Raw genomic sequence first — 18,746 nt, forward strand, 5'->3', positions numbered from 1 at the left:
GTCCCTGGGAAAAATATGTGTTGATTACTTAAGCACCTTTAAAAATCCTGCCCAGAATCAGGCTTGGGTATATTACAACTGAGTAACATGGCACTCTGTATGCATTTCCGCTGAAATCAGCATGTTATGAGTAGAGCAAATTCAGAGGTAAGGAGACGCCAAAAACTGAATGAAAAACCATGCTAGGTGTCTGATGATTTGCAGCTTTGTTATTTAATAAATGAAGATCATCATAAGTCGTTTCCTGGTGTTTACAAGTCTGATGCTGGAGTTCCCCTTGTAAAAATGATAACTCTGTATCAGTAGCTCTTCCTGAAAATATTGCAGATATTCCAGAATTTCAGGGTCTATTTATAGCACTTTGTTTCTGGAGAGCTTATTCTGTTCAGAAGCATTCACATCTCACAGATTCGGATGTCTCCACACACTTCTCAAGAGCAAAGAAGCACTAAAGAGACCTAATACCATTATGGAATAATTTAGATTGGAAAGGACCTCTGGAGGTCAACCTCTCATAAGTCTTAGAGAGACATATGAAGGAGGAGACCATAGTGTGACTAAGTGTTCAGGCCTATTGCTGTAGCTTGGTTGAAAGCTGTGGGAGCCAGATTTTCAGTAGTTTAGTGTGTGTTTGGATATGTATGGTTACCTAAGAACTAGCCTTTAAACCCTGTTTTTCTGTATAATTGGAGGTATTGTGCATACAAATACAGAAATGTAATTTTGAGCGGACTTGAGGGTACTGACAGTTCAGCTTTTGTTTCCTATATACTCTATGATGTATTTTTATTTATAGTGAGGAATTCAAAGCAATTAAAAAGATTCAGTCTCCCTCAGCTTCAGTCGTTGTCACTTGGACTTCTTCTAGCAGTGTTTGAAAAGATCAACCTTGTATTTTAAAGATCGCTTGTGTCAGATGTTAGGCATGTCGTGTGAATCAAAAGGCGCTCTGTGCAGATCCCTAGCAAACATGGAGAAATGCTCTGTAATCCTAAAATGCTCTTAGCTATGGTGTCTGTCTTCAATTCTCAGATGTGCAAAACCTCATCTGAACTAGATTTTGTAACCAAGAATACATTCCCAAAGCAGACCAGATGAGTGAAAGTCATTACAATTCAGTGGCCAACGATCTACTCTTTGTGCAGTGCCACAAGTTTGGCTGAATGAGGACACTGTGAAATGCTCAATAGTATCTTAGACATTTATCTAGGACGCTCTACACATGAGATTCTATTTTAATAGCAAAGTCTTTTTTTAACATAATGCTTTAAATACCTCTAGAGGTCATTTTTACTTTTGAAAAAGTACAGATTTCCCTGCTCTGTACAGGCTTATTTGTTAGTTTAAGGAAAATTCTGTCACAGAATACCTTTTAAAGCAAGTAGGAAGAGGGGAAGTTGAATTGCAATACAAGGCTTAGGTAATGTTACCGTATGTCAAGGACTTGAAAACTCAAAGAATAAAGGAGCTAGTTTTGAAGCACCGGAGAAATACCTTTAAAAGGAAACTAATGATTGTGGTTGTGCGTTTCCTAAAAGTATGTAGCCATTCAAGTAGATGCAGCAGCAGAGGATATGTGCAAAATTGCCACTTTATGTCTTGGTCTAGGTACACCATTCCTACCTTGCTTATGTCTACAAACATACATGCTAGGTAAGATACTTGGCAGCTGGACTGCACTTGGAAATCTCAGATTGCCTGATCTCTAAAACAACATTTTCTTCGTCAGTCAGCAGGGCTGACGAAATTGTAAGGGATCGGTTTTGTTCACTTGCATTGGCACATGAGAATCGCATTGGTTAATAATTGCAAGTATGTTCGTTGGCAACGCAGTTAAATAACTCCAAGTACGTTTGGCAGATACGTACACCTAAGTGCACCTGGACTGAGTTTTTCTAGGTACAATTTCAAATCTACACTCTACTAATGTTGGTGTCCAAAGCTGTGCTGTCTGCTAGCACTGATTCCTGCCACGCACCCCTTTCCCTCTCCTCACAGACATGTATTTATCTGAGCTGGGTTCTTGCAGCTGTCAAAATAGAGGCAAACTGAGAGATTTTTTCTTTGCTGTGTTTTTAAACTGCATTCTTGTAAGACGCTCCTCAGACTTCTTGCAAAACAGTAGCCAAATAAGCTACTTAATAATGAATTATTTTGAACAGATAAATTAGCCTTTCTTTAGGCTTAGAATTACACTGCCTGTTAATTATCCATGTAATAATGTAAATCAAGAACACAGAAGAACTGATAAAATTTACAGCAGCTATTCTGTATTATTTTGCAGTGTTCCCATCTTGAACATGACACGAAGTCCTAGCTTTAGGTTTCTGATCAGTACTTAAGTTCAAAGCTTTACTTCAGCCTGGCCTTAGAGTAACTGTTCTGCAGATCGGACTTCTCAGAACAAAAGCACTGAAATACCCGCGCTGCGGGGTCTGCACGTTGAGCTGCCCTCATCTGAATAGGCACCAAATTTCTGCATGCGTGTGGATGGTGAAGGTTGCCTCCTCTTACCCTGTGCAGTGCCCTTTACAGGCAGGAGGAAGGAGCCTTTCGGAGATTTGCAGCAGGGAGTTCCTAGGCATGTGCTTGTCCCTGCCTGAAGCAGAGCGATGCGACTAGCTCCTGCGTTTTCATCCCCATAGTCATGGCAGTAGCAGTGGTGTGTGTGGGGGGGGGGGTCTAGAAGAGGTTGGCCAGAGTAAAATGCATTTCTGCTGCACCTGCTGGAGTCGTGTCCCTGGGGACATGTGTAATTCCTGCCCCAGAGCCGTGTTAGGGAGTTGGGAGGTCTAGCTGCCTCATTAAAGTGTCTGAAGATGAAAGTAGCAGAACATCTAACCTCTTGTTTCTACTCATAAAACAGTGTTGAAATGGGAACTATTTTTTTGCATTCCTGGATTTAAAACAAATGTGTGTAATCACTGCAGTTGACTTATTTGGTTAAATCAAACTATTTTGATAGGGAAAGTAGACAAAAGGATCTCTAGGGGAGCAGCTTCACTTAGCATGTCTGATACCATTATTTAAAATGAAAATTCAGGCATAATTTCCCAAATTATTATGATCAGACCAAGTTGCAGTAACAGAAGTTAAGACCATCTGACACTTCCCATAGGGAGACCTCGTTTTCACTTGCTTACCCTTTGCCAAGGAAGGGAGAGGCAAAATCATCTAAGTGCTGCCATACTTCTGCGTCCTTCCCAGACTCCCCCATGGGATGCACACCTTCTCCCAGTGCCCCCGGAGAAAGCCGCATCTCCAGACGTAGGCAGGCTGCTGCAGTCAAAGCTCTGCAGTCTGACAGCGCAGCACAGGCACACTCAATGCCAGAGGAGGATCTCCCACCCCACATACATTTCACTGAAAAAATGAAAATGCCAACTATATAAGTATGTTCCTGTACGGTATCAGTCTCTCTACTTAAACGGTAAACATACTATGTTAAAAAAGACATGGCAATGTGTAGAATAGAAACCATTTTCCATGAATATTAAAACTATAAAATATAAGGTTAGATTATACAATGTATTAGAAAAAAGAGAGTATTCTCCATTAAGGGAAAATCATGTTTACTTTAGCATTCTGAATGATGAATTATGAGAAGAGAAAGTGCTTTATAATGAGATTAGATTGCTTGATGCACTGAAAATTACTCTTTGTTCACTTCCTGAGCCTGTCTCGTATTTCTGCTTTAGTTTCTGAAAACAGATGTCTTCTGTCCAGAACTGGCAGGCTGTATTAGTAGTTTCTCAACAAGCCATGATGCAGCGTTTCACACCTTACAAACCCAGTCACAAAACAGACGATACCCACTTTCACATGCGGTGACTTTTAGGGTACAAATTTGCCAGAAGTTAGAAATTCTAACTTTATTTGTATTAAATGTTGGTGATCCAGGCGGCCAATGTTCTTTTTGCTAAATTAAAGAATTACTACTGTGAGGAGTATGGATTTATACAGCCGCAGCTCTTGCCAGTCACATCAATTCTACTATCATAAGTGTTGGTGAGGTCATCTTTTTCTTTTATTTTATTGCAGTTATTCCTGCTTGAGATAAATGAAGCAGTTGGCATGGTTTTCAGTTGCATAATGCTTCTGACTACAGTATTTCCCACCTATAATTCTGGAAGAAATAGGCTATTGAGACAGAAATCCTTTTGCAATATACAGAGTGATGTTAGGGCCAAGATGAAGGAGATCAGCAGCAGGAGCAGCACCAAACAGTTAGGTCAGAATGTATTTTGCCTCTGTTGATGCAGTGGCAGGCTGATATTTTGCAAGCATGGGGTAATGAAGGGAAAAAAAAAACAAAACCATGTGGTATGCTGCCTCTGCATGTAATTTGATTACCATTGAAGAATGAAATGGAAGCAGCTGAAGGAACAAATCCAGGGCTGCCCTCAGGCACCATGGCAACTGGCCCTTCTTCGTGGGGACGCGGAGAAGGGGGGTGGCCGTTTCAAAATCAAAAATTGCTTTGAATGACTTTGTGTTTGCTGAGCCCTGGGTGTTTGCTTGTCATTACAAACCCGGTGGCCGCAAGGATAATTGTAGGATGTTCAGTGCGTAGTGCAATGTACGCCTGAGCCTTCAGGAAACTGGAGAGAGAGAAAAGATTGCGGAAAATGCTTAAATGTTTGGATACCACAGATGTTTTTTATGCAGCAGGATGAAGGTACTGTTTACATATTATCCTTGGAGTGTAATTGCAAGAATGTAAGATCTTGGGAATCAGAAGTATGTCTCTGTGCTGTAAGAAATGGTGAATAATGATAGTGCTGTGTGTATCTATGAAATTTAAAAGCAATTTTGTACAAACATTTTGTTCACAGCAGGGATTCAAGCGATATTTTCATGCCAGTTTCTACATTATTTCTGGAAAGGTCTTACAGCAAAGAACAATGCTTTTCAATAAAGTACAGATTTCACATCTGGTGCAGCTAATATATACTGTAATGAAAAATGTCCCTGTTGGGTTATATCTACTTAGAATATAAAATACTTCTTCAGAATAATACATGCTCTATTTCTTCTTGAAATTTACCCTGCAAAAATGAACCACCTGGATTACCATGACCCTTAAAGATACTCTTTTTTTCTTTTCTTTTAAAATGATTTATTTATAGCCTTTACAGAATTTTGCAATTTAAAAAGGGGCTAAAATATATCTGAAAATAAATAATTTTGAGTCTGTTACTTACGAAGAGTAATGTAAATCATTATGTATTTTCAGATTGACCATGGGGATGCACCATCAGAAGCCAACAATGAACCTAGGCCAACACCAGCAGAAAACGGAGTAAATTGCACTGCCTCTCTTACACCGAAACCAGCAACTCAGGTTGTCCATAGCCAACCAGCACCAGGTAAAATATAATAATAATAACAAAATCTTTGTAAAATAAATCCGGCTACAGATTTTTCATGTGCTTTAAAGAATAAAAAGGCTTTTTAATAAAACAGATGGGCATTTTCCCACCAGTCTTTTTCAAATACACGAGTGTCTTCTACCTAAGAGCTGAAATTGAAGATCATTATGAGCAAGAAAGTTTGCCGTTGTTTTTTGTTGTTGTTGTTGTTGTTGTTGTAAGTGCAGGAATCTCTTTAAATTACTTTTACAATTATGCCTAATTTGTGCATGTAGTTAGATCTTATTCTACGTAAAAAATACACTCTTAGATACTTACATATTCTGTTTTGACACTTCCTCTATAATAAATGCTTGCTAAACCACAATGTTTACAATTTTATGACTGCAGTCTTCATAGGCTTGATCTAACTGACTTCCAAGGAGCTGGATTCATCTCATGTTCAGAAATTTTGCACTGTCATCATAATGTAAAGCAGTTGTACTAACCGTCAGCCTAATACCACTTAAATGACTCAGATGAGTGGTATCAGTGAGTTCAATAACATCCTTCTCATAAGTAAAACAAGGAAGCTCAGGTGGGTTTTTGGAAGGTTACTTTTTGGTGTTGGTTCACAGGACTAGCGTTGCTTTCCATGTTGCTACTTTTCTGTTCAAGAGATGTGTTTTCTCAAATGATTATAAATGCTTATGTCAGCATATGTTCTGTGTCACCTGCCATGTTTTAACATACGATCAAGCAACACAATAATGGCTCTTGTTTTAAAAGAGACAGAGTCAGTGATCTCTTTTATCTCTAGGTTCGGTGAAAGCACCTGCAAAGACAGAAGATCTTATTCAGAGCGTCCTCACAGGTAATAAATATACAGTTTGCTGCATGAGTGATGCACTTTTTTGTCAAGAGAAGCACGTATTTTTGTGAAATGGGCCATCTGGCTTAGGTATTTCTTTGAGTGATTATGATTGCAGTAAGTCATAGCAAATGTACATACCAGCTCTTCTTCCTCAGCTTCGAAGCATGAAATGTTTGAGCACCCATTTCATGAGATCAGTATTGCATCCTTGCAGGGAATTTTTTTTAAATGTCCTTTTTTTGCAATCTTACAGGCACAACACTGTGTTACCATCTCACACAGACAAAAGAATAGCATTATTATCAAAATGGAAGCTAAGCTGCTCCAAATATTGTGAATAGTAGTGAAACTATTTTGTCTCCATTAGCCTTGCGGCGTCCCCGTCACTCCTGCAAAATTGGAACTGCTCTGTTACACTAAGCAAACTGTCCGTCCATCAGGTAGTGCCCTATTGTTCAACTGGGAGTCATATCCTCAGACTTAGAGATAGATTTTAGGTTGCAAATCTCATAATTCAGTTTATTTTTTAGTCATTCCCCTACCTAAGAACTCACTCCCTGTCCAAATCTTGCGTAGGCCTAGATTTAGGTGTGGAAAACAGATAAAACACATGCAAGTCAGTGTGCTGTTTGCCTTGCAGTCTCCCGTATGGACAGTGGAAAGAGGCTGGCCCTGAGCATGGAAGTACCTGCTGGTTTCATACACTCGTTCTGCAGAGAGGTCTGGGAACAGGCTTTCAGTGTGCCTTTCCCAGACCAGTCTCCCCAGATCATGCAAGCCAGGGTTCCCTGCCATCCTTTGCCAGACTGGTAAACAGCTGGCCATGTATCTCAGCTGATCCAGGGTCTCCAGCATGCGAGAGAATAAGTCTCTCCCAGGGTGCCTACATCCGGTGTTCTGGTTGTGAGCTGAGCTTTTTCAACAGGCCAAGATCTGCGATACTGTCCTTGCTCACCGACCGTTGTCTGTATCTTCTCATCTGTGGGCTTCGGAAGAGAGGCCTCGCAGAACGCAGTCCAAAGGAGTTGCTGCCTGCCCATGGTGATGTGCAGGAGCTGGGTGGGAAGGAGGAAGGAGCTGCATTGGGCATGGTATCAGGGCAGCTGCCCCAGCCAGTGCCCAGGTCGAGGACAGCGTGCAGGCAGCTGAAGTGCTGTTTGTGAAGGGGTTTCAGGCATCAGCACGTTATGTAGCCCCTACAGTTTGCATTTCAGCCATCCATACTCCCTGCCTTGGCAACTGTAGCTTGCAAAACAGACAACCCGAAATAGCAAAGACGACCTGACACGGCTGCTTGCTCCTCCTCATTTAATAACATACCCTGGAAAAAATTTCATCTAGAGAGAAGGGTGACTTGAAGTGTTGGTTCAGTGGATACAGAAAAGAAATGCGATCATGTTTATATATGTTGGGCTAGTTGGAACCTTCTGCATCTGAAAGGGCTTGAGGAAAGGAAGAAAGCATTTCTATTTTGCTGGACGTCTTTCAAAATTTTCACTTTGCTTCCTACTCTTAAATCAGTTAAATTTGCCACAGTATTTTCAGTCTTGTTGGTTTATTTCCAGATAAGTTTACTTGGTTAGTTTAAGCTAGTGCATTCCACTTAACATCAGTAAACAAGCATGCTTTATTTCATTCCCTGCTGATGGCAATTTCTGTGTGCTGATAACGTATGATTTCAGTCAGTGAAAATTGAAGTGGCTTTTGTTATTACCATTGCAGAAGTAGAAGCACAGACTATTGAGGAGCTAAAACAACAGAAGTCATTTGTTAAGCTTCAGAAGAAGCACTACAAGGAAATGAAGGACCTTGTAAAGAGGCATCACAAGAAAACCACTGATCTTATCAAAGAGCACACTGCAAAGTATAATGAAATCCAAAATGACTACCTGCGACGGAGAGCAGTTTTAGAAAAAACAGCAAAAAGAGACAGTAAGAAAAGGTATGTTGAATGCAGCCTTCCTGACTTTAATATTAAAGATCTTTACTCAGTCTTGTTTTATGGTAGACAAATACTATGGAGGTGACATTAGAGTACAGAGAAAAATCAAAAGTGTTCCTAGATAAAATAAAATCAAAGGCTTTGATATAGAGAAAACGGTGCGAATCATCAGATAAAACCTTCCTCATGATATGCTGCTTCTCCTCTAGAAGCCAGATAAGGTTTTCATGACTTCATACCTCCTTCCCTGTAAATGAGGGCGCACAGTATTTGTGTCTGGAGACTTTCACTTCTGGTATTGATAAGTAACTCAGCTGTACTGGCAACAGCAGCCAGTGGTTCGGTGGTGAGCTTAACCATAAACTATGTGATGGGGCATCTCCTACATACTGAGAGTTCAGGAACCAGACTGCAGTGTTAAAGAACTCTGATCCATCTGAGCAATGTGTTTTACCTTCCTGCTCAGATCAGCGGTGGCATGTGTTATCAGAGCACCCCATCATCTCCCATGCTGACCTCCTTTAGGAGAAAGAGTATCTGTTCCATGGGTACTGCAGCCCCACGCTTGATAATGTAACTTTATAATGTAGCTCCTTTGTCAAGCAAGGAGAGTTTTTTTCAAGTAGTAGCAACACATAATCATCTTGCCCATACGGAGGAATCAATTTACTCTAGGCCACCACAGTATGCTTTCTGGAGGTGGAACAAGATCTGAGTATCAAAACAAACAAAATTTAGTCCTCTGTTATGTTATTTGTGGGTAGAATGGATATTCTGAATTTGTTGATGGAAAGTATTGTCTCCAAATTAGAACCCTGGAAAAAAAATGGTGCTGGAGTACAAAGCATCAGATATATTTATGTGAAAGAAACACCTGACAGAGTTATTAGCATCTGACTACAGTTTAAATGCTGATCTGTCTAGACCACCCAAGGACTCCTTAATGACAGCTTGACTTTGCCTCTGAGTACGCACCCCTTCTGTACCATGTCTCTCCCTCAGTCTTGCCTTGCCCTATCTCATTGTTTGCTGGTGTCATTTTTACTTTATTTGTTCAGATAGTAGTAAAGGAGCATTGCATTTATGATTATCAGTTTGAAATGCAAAGATTATTGTAGCTCATTAATCTGTCCGCAGTTATCATCCATATCGTAGGAGAGTTTAGGTTAATAAGGATCATTCTTAACTCCAGGCAAAACTTATGCATACATAAGTACAATCAGCATCTAATATTGTTACAGTTGAGTGTTTAATCAGGCAAGGTACTCTCCCAGATTCTTCTTTCTCCCATCAGGGCCGCATTCTGATTTTAACATAATTTATTTCTTAAAATAATTAGATAATCACAGAAGACCTTTAATTTTTGCACAGAATTGATCGGCTGCAGTTCTTAAGGAAGCAAACATTGAACAAGCAGTAAGAAAATTCCTCAATACTTTTTGCTAGGAGACCATCAGAGAAAAAAGCTACAAGCATTCTCTGGCTACTAAACTTGTTGATAATACCTCTGATTATAAGTAACTGGGATTCAGGCCATAAGATGTCCCTAGAAAGGAGCTTATTCATTTCTGCTTGCTTGATGACAGAACGTCATTTGCTTAATAGGAACTTAATACTCATGATACGTCTATGTTCAGCTGGCCTCAACTGTAGCTAGTTTTCAGGCTTCTAGTTACTACACTTGAGTTTTCTAAACTCCCTTAATGACTGGTTGTCAACTGCATACACTGTGACATTTTATATGCCGTATTTTCCAGTATCGACATGTGGGGGACACAGTGCCAGACAAAACAATTTCAGATTTCTTTCTTTTCTCTAGCATATCCCATTCAAATTTAAGCAGAAAAACAAACTGAATAAATAAAATGACTCATTTAGCTTTGAGTAAAAAGGATTTTAGTTTTTTATTTCATTTTGATCTGACCATAAATCATTCATGATAATCTGGCGATAAAACACTCCACTCTCCTTCATTATGCCAAGCTGTCACAGTAATTTCAGAGATGTGAAGTTTTATGTGCAGATACTAAGAAATCTGAAGGTTAAAAAAATCTGATGTTGAATTTCAAAAAGGCAGGAATGTATATTTAGGGCTTTTCAAACTTGCAAGTACATATTATCTCAGGCAGAAAACTTCTAATAGAATGCTGCTTCCCAGCAAAAAGGCAATTTTTATCATTTTAAACTATTACTGAAGCTGTTTGCCTGTAACTAGAGTACAAATCACTACTTTATCAGGAGTCCCTGTGTCAGATTGTCACACAAATGTGTTGCCTGTGATCAGCAGCAACCGATGTTTTGTGCCCATTTCTGAAATTCAGCCAAGATTTGGTGAGGTTGATGTCTGTGGGGTGATTGGGCTGTTTATTTATAAGCTTGTATTTTACTGGTGTAGTTCTGAAGTTTCTGTTTAATTCACATGTCACTTAAAAGACAAGTCTTAGTATTCTAGGTCACATTTAGAGGTAGGTCTTGTTTCTTTTCCCCAGCAACACAAAGGAAATGTCGGCTTCTAGAGGCCTGGAAGTGGATAAAGCAGTTCCGTGGGCGCCTGGTTATAGGGAATCTTGGCAGCTGCAGTTACAGCTCATAGATATAGAGTCTGGTTCACCCCCCTCATGGCAGCTTTGTAAAATGAGATTTAAAAGCAATACCCATTTCATTACTAGACGTTCAAGACTTTTTTCCGTAAAAGATTAAATTAGTGTCATAATGGACTCATTACAGCTGAAATCGTCTTCATGCCCTATATGTGGTACTGCAAAACTTGATGGGCCATATGTAAGCCAGCTGCTTAAAAACAGAGATCAAGGATTGGGCAGAGCGTACCTACCTCATGGCTTAGAGCTGGCGTGTGTTTGTGTGTGTTGCTGCAGATCTGACGCGGGGAGCCCCGACCACAGTTCATCAACTATTGAACAGGAGTTAGCCGCGCTTGACTCGGAAATGACCCAGAAGTTAGTCGAGCTGAAGGAGAAGCAACAACAGCAGCTGCTAAATCTCCGGCAGGAGCAGTATTACAGTGAAAAGTACCAGAAACGGGAGCACATTAAGCTGGTACGTTTGTTCTGGCGTCCGCTTTTCTTTAGCCATCCCTCAGTCGGTAATGAAAGCAGTGTGACGTTATAATTAAGTGGTGTTTCCCCTTGCTTGGAGGCCACTTCAGGGCTTGATTTCCCTGTGGCCCACAGCCACTTCAAGGGTTTCCTGTGTCCCTCTGTCGCTAACGCTTCTAACACGCTTCAAGGGCTTCGGGTAGAAGGCATAAAGGCAATACGGTTATTATTACTGCTAAGTCCTCTAGTTCTACAAGTTCCAGTTTATTGCTGTGTTTGGATGGTGTTTCCATTTTGTTCTGTCGCTTTTTTGAACGTACAACGCTTGAGGAGGCAGGATTAGCTGGGAAACAAATTGAAACACCACAAAAATAAACAAATGAAAGTAGCTTCAAACGTTCCCCGGGGCACAGAGTTGTGCCTGAAAGTATTCTTACTGCAGATCGAATGCTTTAAAGGGATGCAGAGCATCAGCTGTATATGGTGAGGAAATATTTTGCACGTATCAGTCCCAGGCAGCTTGTGTTTTTACAGCTGGAGTTTGGCTGACGGCTGTGTTAGGACCATAGGCCCTGCGAGCGAGAACAGAGGAGCTTCAGCAGATGGCAGCTCGCGCTGATGAATGTTCCAAGGCTTAAAAGAACATTTTTAAAGGGAGTTGTGGGAGCGCTAACTGTTTCTCAGACTCCAGAAAATCGTATCTTGCAGTATTTCCTGTTATGTGGAGTTTTGCTTCTGTGGCGTTGCGTGAAGTGATTTGCCTGTTCTGTCCTGCCGTCCAAAAAGCGGGCCAGAGTGTGTGGCAAGAGCTTAGCAATGCCTCTTCACAAATACGTTCCCGCGGGTCAGGGCACGGCGCTGCAGCTCCCAGGCACTGCCCCCCGTGGCTGTGGCCGTCTGTGAATCCCTTCGGTGCTCAGGAGCAAGAACAGCTCTGGAGCACCCGCATGGGTGCCCCGGGAGGGAGCCTCCTCGCCTGCGCCCAAGGGGAGCGCCTCCGAGCGTCAGCTACTCCGCGCTGCTGTGCCGCCTTGGGAAACCAGGCGGAAAAGCCCTCGCGCCATCTATCCCGTGTTCGGACGTGTTTTCTCAAGAAGTTTAAATTAGTGGAAGGGTTAGAGGAGGGGAGGCAGGAGGTGGAGGCTATAGCCAGAGCTCTGCCCTGTCCGTCACTGAGAGTCGATGGCAGCATCCAGCTGCACCGCGTTCGGGAGCTGAAGGCACAGAGCTACAGGAAAGGGCCTGAATATTTACAGTTGGGTTAGGACCAAAAATTGAGCCTTTATGCACACTGGTGAGTGGTTACTCCTATGGGGTCCAATAACAACGGTTGGCTGCATCTCAGGGTTGCTTTTTTTTTAGTTTGTTACGTGTCAAGTATTTTTAATTTCTATAGAAACAAACCATTTTGGACCCACGCAGTTGTGAGGGTTCACGTTGTAAGTTAACTCATTTCTGATTTCAAAACGGAAAATGGCAGTTCCCAAAGCCAAGTCACATTTTCTGCCTCGTTCAGTTAGGTGGTGTCATGATAAATTCATTTTTTAACATAGAACTTTTAGACAATTTTCCCTGTGAGCTGTGTTGGAATTAATATTTGTTCTGGTTAAAACTTGGCTTACAGATGAGAGATTCATTCTGAGTTCTTACTTTTAGAGGAGTATCAGTATCTCAGTATCTTCTTTTATCTAAGGAAAGGAAAGCTGAATCAGACCAGCTAAGCATTTTTATACATTCTCCGGTTCGTAGTTCTGAGAGGGTCATTTTACAGAATCAGACTTAAACTGCAGAGGTGATCAAGTCAAATTGTTCAGTTTTCTGCTTTAATTCACCATTCTTTGAACTTAAATATAAGCCCTGCCCGTGTAAAACAATACTCTCCCCTGAGCATCATCACCACGTGCCTGCTTATTTTCACTGTAGGGGAAACTGAGGCACAGATAAGTTAGGGATCTTGTCTTGTTCACAGCTCAGTCAACTAGAACTTTTTTTTTTAACCAGTGTCAGCAGAAATGAGATTGAACCTAATGCAGCACAGCAGATTTCAGACCTAGAACCCAGATTTTCTGAATCCAGTGTTCTATGTTCAAAAGGTAGCTTGTTCTTCCTTGGCTATCGTGCATGAATTTTCGATATCCACCTGGCCACAGGGAAATCCAAGCTGTTCCGTGTAATAATTTTCTATGCAAGATAATTTTTTCAGCACTCCCAGAGAACCTCGAAGTATTCAGTGACAGAAATTTAATTTGTAATTTGTATTGTGCAAATTCAGTTTGTAAGCATTTATGAATTATCATAAGTATTTTAATTCATACCAAAAGTAACATCCAGTAAGTATCTTCTGATTTTACATTTATTGTTCTCTCCTTGAAGTACAGAGAGCTAGTAGTTAGTTTCTGTGTAAGTCTGGTCTTATACAAGTCTGGACTGCTCAAGTTAAGAATGCATTTTCACGGATAAGAACATTTGCTAGCTTTTAATCATAAGTAACTAATCAGTGAATGGTATAACACTTTCACATGTCTGCCACAGACTTTTGAGGAAACTTAGATTCATGTATGATGTTTAGCTGAAAATACCTATTTTTGTTTTTTGGGTTTTTTTAGCTTATTCAGAAGTTGACAGATGTAGCAGAGGAGTGTCAGAACAGCCAGCTAAAGAAACTGAAAGAAACTTGTGAAAAGTAAGGTGCCATTCCCTTATAATTGATCACAACTCCCTGTCTTTTTTGTTTAGATACATTTTGAACTTACCTTTATTTTCTTATGCTTTAGAGAAAAGAAGGAATTGAAGAAAAAAATGGACAAGAAGAGGCAAGAAAAGATCACAGAAGCAAAATCTAAGGATAAAAATCAAATGGAAGAGTAAGTGTATCCCTCAATCCATATCCTTATGTGTTATGAGGAGATGCAAGGTTTTTCATGACTGGAAAATCAAAAGAAAGGTCTCAAAGCTAAATACAGGGTAGCTTTTAGTCAGACAGTAATAGCTGACTAGAGGAGTGGAGTCCTAACTAATTTAATTTCTTGGGACAAATCTAATCTCCTTTTCTGCAAACATTGAGAGTCTGGGGCTGCTGCAAAGGGGCAGTTGCATGCTATGGGGACATGTTTGTGCGTGGCATGAGAATAAGGGAGGGAGAAGAGGTTGGGTGACAGAATGATTCACCCAGACCCTGTTCTTCCAAACTCTACTGCTCTGAGTGTGGCTATAAATAGACTTAGTGGCTTCAGTTCCTGCAACTTTGAATTTCACCTTAACATAGGTTTTTATTTGTGAGTTACCTTTTCTTCTTAAATCTGTTAAAGCTGCTCTCTAAATAGCAACAACATATCGGAGGGTTTGCTCTACTTTTGTGATAAATTCCCCCCAGATGCTGTGCTACTGATTTGCCTCCAGTGACAATTTTATGCAGTTCCTCCTAGTGAAAGAAAGAACTGAGCTCTCAGGGTGCAGTTTCTGTGAACAGGGACAGAAATATTAATTTCGTTTGCCCACCACAAGACAATACGAACTGTGGTTGTGCAAGTTGATTATATTCTTCCCAAGTGTATCGAGGTTTGTTTGTCCTTCATTTGTTGTGGCAAACAGCTCAGAAAGAAAATGGAACATTTAATCTTAGGCTATTTGTTATCAGTGTTTATTTTAGTAAACTGTAAGAATAGTTAAAAATGCAGGAGGGACATTAAAAATCCAAAATATCTGACTTTTGCCATATAACAAAGGCACAACTCTGTTGTTTTTTATAGGTAAAAAGATATATGCAAAGTTTTGAGCTCCTCAACATAGAATGTGTGTATTTGGCAGTGTTGAAAGGAGGGGACGCGCTCACAAGCACACGCATATGCACACACACACAAGAACTGCTTCAGATATGAGAACAGAGATTAGAGAGTTTTATTAAGCATCCTAGTGAAAAGATAACAAAACGAGAATGATTGATTATAAAAAAAAGAGGGAGAATTATTTAAGCTGGTTAGAGTTGTTAAAATGGCATGAAAGTCATACTAGAAAAAAGCAGTTGGTCATTATTATAGTGGTATAATCAATTGCAGTAGGAAATGATTTGCCAGATGAGAGGTTGATGAGACACCAGAGAGAAAGGTTCAAAAACAGGCCAGAAAAAATTATTTTATTTGTTTTCCTTTTATTTTTTCCTCATGTTTCCCAAAGGCTTTCCTTTGCCAGGATTTTGAAAGAGCCCTTGGGAAAGGTGAGATGGGAACTGCATGGGAAACTATGCTTTTCTCTGTCAAGAAAAGCAGTTTGTCCTCACTCTTACAGTGGGACAGGGAGTAGGAGACCTTCTGGCAAATCCCATCTGAGTCATCTGTGGTAGACTATTGTTTATTTGAAGATTTTCTTATGCAAATTTGGGAAAGAACATAACACAGAGACAATATATTATATTAATTGTTCTTGCTTAGTTTTTTAATTCTTACATGTGCCCAGGACTTGTATAACCACCTAAAGACATCAGATTTTAGTGCCACCTGAATAGGTAGCAATTCACTGTTCTTGACTTAGGCAGTTAGGTTTTAGAGTGCTGTCCTGGATCTGGTCAACTCAGGTTTCCATGAATTATTATTTTATGTGCCTTCATCCCTTTAGGGGATCTCTTCTTCAGCCTTTCTCCAAAACCTACCTAATAACAATCTCACTGAGTCACTTAAAATTCAAATATTTCCTCCAAGTTCAGCTTTCTGTGGTTTGAATAGCAAAGTTGTGGACTAAAAATGAGTCTGCCCTGAGCTTAGCGGGAGATTTGCCATTGTCTCCAAGATGTCACCAGTAGGATCTGTTTGCTGGCAGAGACTACTTCACTACTGTATATTATGTGCCACAAAGTGGCACTGTGCATCAACTTATGGTTGTGCATTCTCTTAGAAGTCCATTTAGGGACTTAAAAACTGCAGCCGTCACCTTGAAGGTGTAGCAACCCCCTATGGGGACCACCTGTGAAAGAGCAGGATTTTTGTTGTGGTAGGTCATGGTGGAGTCTGAACACTCCATGCAATTAAGATGCACCCTATTAAGAATGGCACATCTAGAAAGCGGATAAAACTTAGGTAGGCAGATCCATACATTCAAAACATAGCCTTGCTCATTTTTTGGGGAGCTATGGCAGCTTAAAATACATTGATGTGGTCTTACTGACTGCAATAACTTCCTGATTGCTCCTCCCCAGAGAGAAGACTGAAATGATTCGATCGTATATCCAGGAGGTGGTGCAGTACATAAAAAGGGTATGTCAGGCCATTGCATGTGTTTATTTTTCATTTTGGGGGGTAAAATGTCAACCTGCATGTTCTGTGTCTTTTTACACTGAAGATTGTAAGCTTCTAAAGATGATGCGAGTGCAGGTTTTTAGCAGATGCTCTGTAGACCACTGTTGCCATTCCGCTTAAAGCAAAACTGGAATTTCAGGTAGTTCTTGAGTAATTGTTAGTCGGTCTTTGGGTGCATGATGGTGAGAGGAGCAGATTTCAATACAGTTGTGATTTGATCTTTGAATGTTCTGTGTTTATTCATGGGAAATGTACTCCATGGTTGCTTTCAGATACTGAGAAATGTTTTGTTTGTTTGTGTGTTTTTTTTAATTGGCTTGCTGTCTCATGAATGCAACGATAGCATAGGAACTGCTACAGTTACTAAACGTTTAATTGCAGAGTATATTTTAACCTTAATTACATTTGTACAGATTCTAAGAGCTCTGTAAATACAAGTCAAAGAATTTCATTACAGATGTAAACTTTTCTGTAGCTGAAGGTGGTTTACTCTGGACTGAATGTAAGCACCACAGTGTTTTGCTGTGAAATTACGGTGAAACGTGCCACTATTGATTTTTTTCTTAATTTCGGTGCAGAGAAAGTTTCATTCTAAAGCTGGCCCATTTTCGCTCAAAAATGATTTGATTCAGGAAACAACCTAAAGAATGTGTTTAGCAATTTAAGTAGGTTTAATTCCTGCTGGAATAAGGCACATGTTTGAGTGCTCTGTTAAATGAGGGCCAAAATTTGTCAGCCTGCTCATTCAGGACTCTGGGACTGCAGGTCCTCTTCTTCTGGGGACAGGAGAATGCTTTTAGTAGCATTACAGTCTACACTAAATATTGTAGACATTTCTGATTTTAAATCCTATGTATGAAATTTGATATATACTGTCCACCTAACAATGGTTACAGCAGTGGAGCTCAGTGATGCTTATGAGAATGGTGTGTAAGCTTATGTTAGAAATAATCACAGTTTTGATGATAACATTTTAATTTTGGTGGATTAAAAACTTTGGGGGGAATGAGGGTGGGAAAGGGAGGATGTGCAATGCCTGAAACAGGACTCTGGTATTTTCTTATAGCTAGAAGATGCTCAAAGTAAAAGACAGGAGAAACTTGTCGAAAAACACAAGGAGATTCGTCAGCAAATACTGGATGAAAAACCCAAGGTAAAGAGTTTTGAACAATGTTATACTGCTTAAAAATGTTCTTCAGAAAAGAAAGTGTTCTGTGCATCAGGTAGGCTGCTGTTTAAACGTGACAGTCCATCCATACATACATCATAGCTATTTCTTCTAATGTTCAGGATGAAAAACAGATCAAGTAGCAACCTAGTAAGGAGTACTACCTCAGGTCCAGGTACCACATAAGTGGGTTTATTTTTTTAGTACTTCCAGCATATTGTTAAAAAGCCTTCAGTGTAAATGGTGCTTCTGACCAGCAGAGTGTGCCCTTCACTCTGAGGTGCTTTAGCTGTACAAAAACAAAACACAGTTTACACTGAAAAGAAAAAGAGATATCTTTTTAGCATGCTTGCCTCAGATATTTATGATAATTGATGAGGATATATTTTTGTGAAAAACAATGAGCAATTTTCATAATATAAGTGCTTAGTATGATATATTATGAGCTGGATTTCCTGTATTTGATTTTGTGCACTGCATCTATGTGCAATATTCTGAAACACAAACCCTTTTTGATTCTAAAGACCATGGGCTGAGTCTTGCTCCGAGTGAAGCTGGTGGTAGTTTTGCCATTGCCTTCAGTGGAGAAAGTTCAGAATTCTTCATTTGGATATGATTTTTCTGTGGGAAAACCTCCGTAACTATATAATCAGACTGTTTGTACAGAGATATGTTTTCATCAGAGTTCATATCCAAGTATGATTCTCCACAGCCCTTTGTGTCATCTCTGCTTTCATTTTTTCTGCACTAGCTCAAATACGTGTTCTAGGCTTCGCTTTTAGTTTCTTGTCTGTGTCCACAGTCCTAATGTCTCCCTGCTTGCGTTAAAGCTGGAATTTTAGTACTGATGTCAGCTAATCAGTGTTGTCATCTCATTTCTATGAAATATCAAGAGAAGAAGTTAGGCTAACGTCTGAATAGCTAGCAGTTTGCAGTAGTTTAGAAAAAGAAAAATATTTGTATTTCTAATTTTCTACTCGATTTGAATACTCATTTTATAAATAAGTCAGAACTTTTCAATGTTCTGGGCATCTTTCAAAAGAAAGTTCAAAATATGTTTTGAATTT

General features: G+C 40.0%; 1 protein-coding gene across 1 annotated transcript in view; it reads left to right on the forward strand.

Annotated features, from left to right (window-relative positions):
• PLCB1 (phospholipase C beta 1) overlaps positions 1-18,746 on the forward strand; it is a 484,775-nt gene that overhangs the window by 399,040 nt on the left and 66,989 nt on the right. The window contains exons 26-33 of the mRNA XM_026064146.1: positions 5,237-5,369; positions 6,172-6,225; positions 7,948-8,167; positions 11,044-11,224; positions 13,830-13,906; positions 13,998-14,087; positions 16,412-16,469; positions 17,578-17,664. Of these exons, the coding sequence (XP_025919931.1) occupies positions 5,237-5,369; positions 6,172-6,225; positions 7,948-8,167; positions 11,044-11,224; positions 13,830-13,906; positions 13,998-14,087; positions 16,412-16,469; positions 17,578-17,664 (900 nt within the window). The remainder of the gene's footprint in view (positions 1-5,236; positions 5,370-6,171; positions 6,226-7,947; positions 8,168-11,043; positions 11,225-13,829; positions 13,907-13,997; positions 14,088-16,411; positions 16,470-17,577; positions 17,665-18,746) is intronic.

This window comes from Apteryx rowi, unplaced genomic scaffold (genome assembly GCF_003343035.1).
Source record: "Apteryx rowi isolate R43461 unplaced genomic scaffold, aptRow1 scaffold_21, whole genome shotgun sequence".
Classification (NCBI taxonomy): Eukaryota; Metazoa; Chordata; class Aves; order Apterygiformes; family Apterygidae; genus Apteryx; species Apteryx rowi.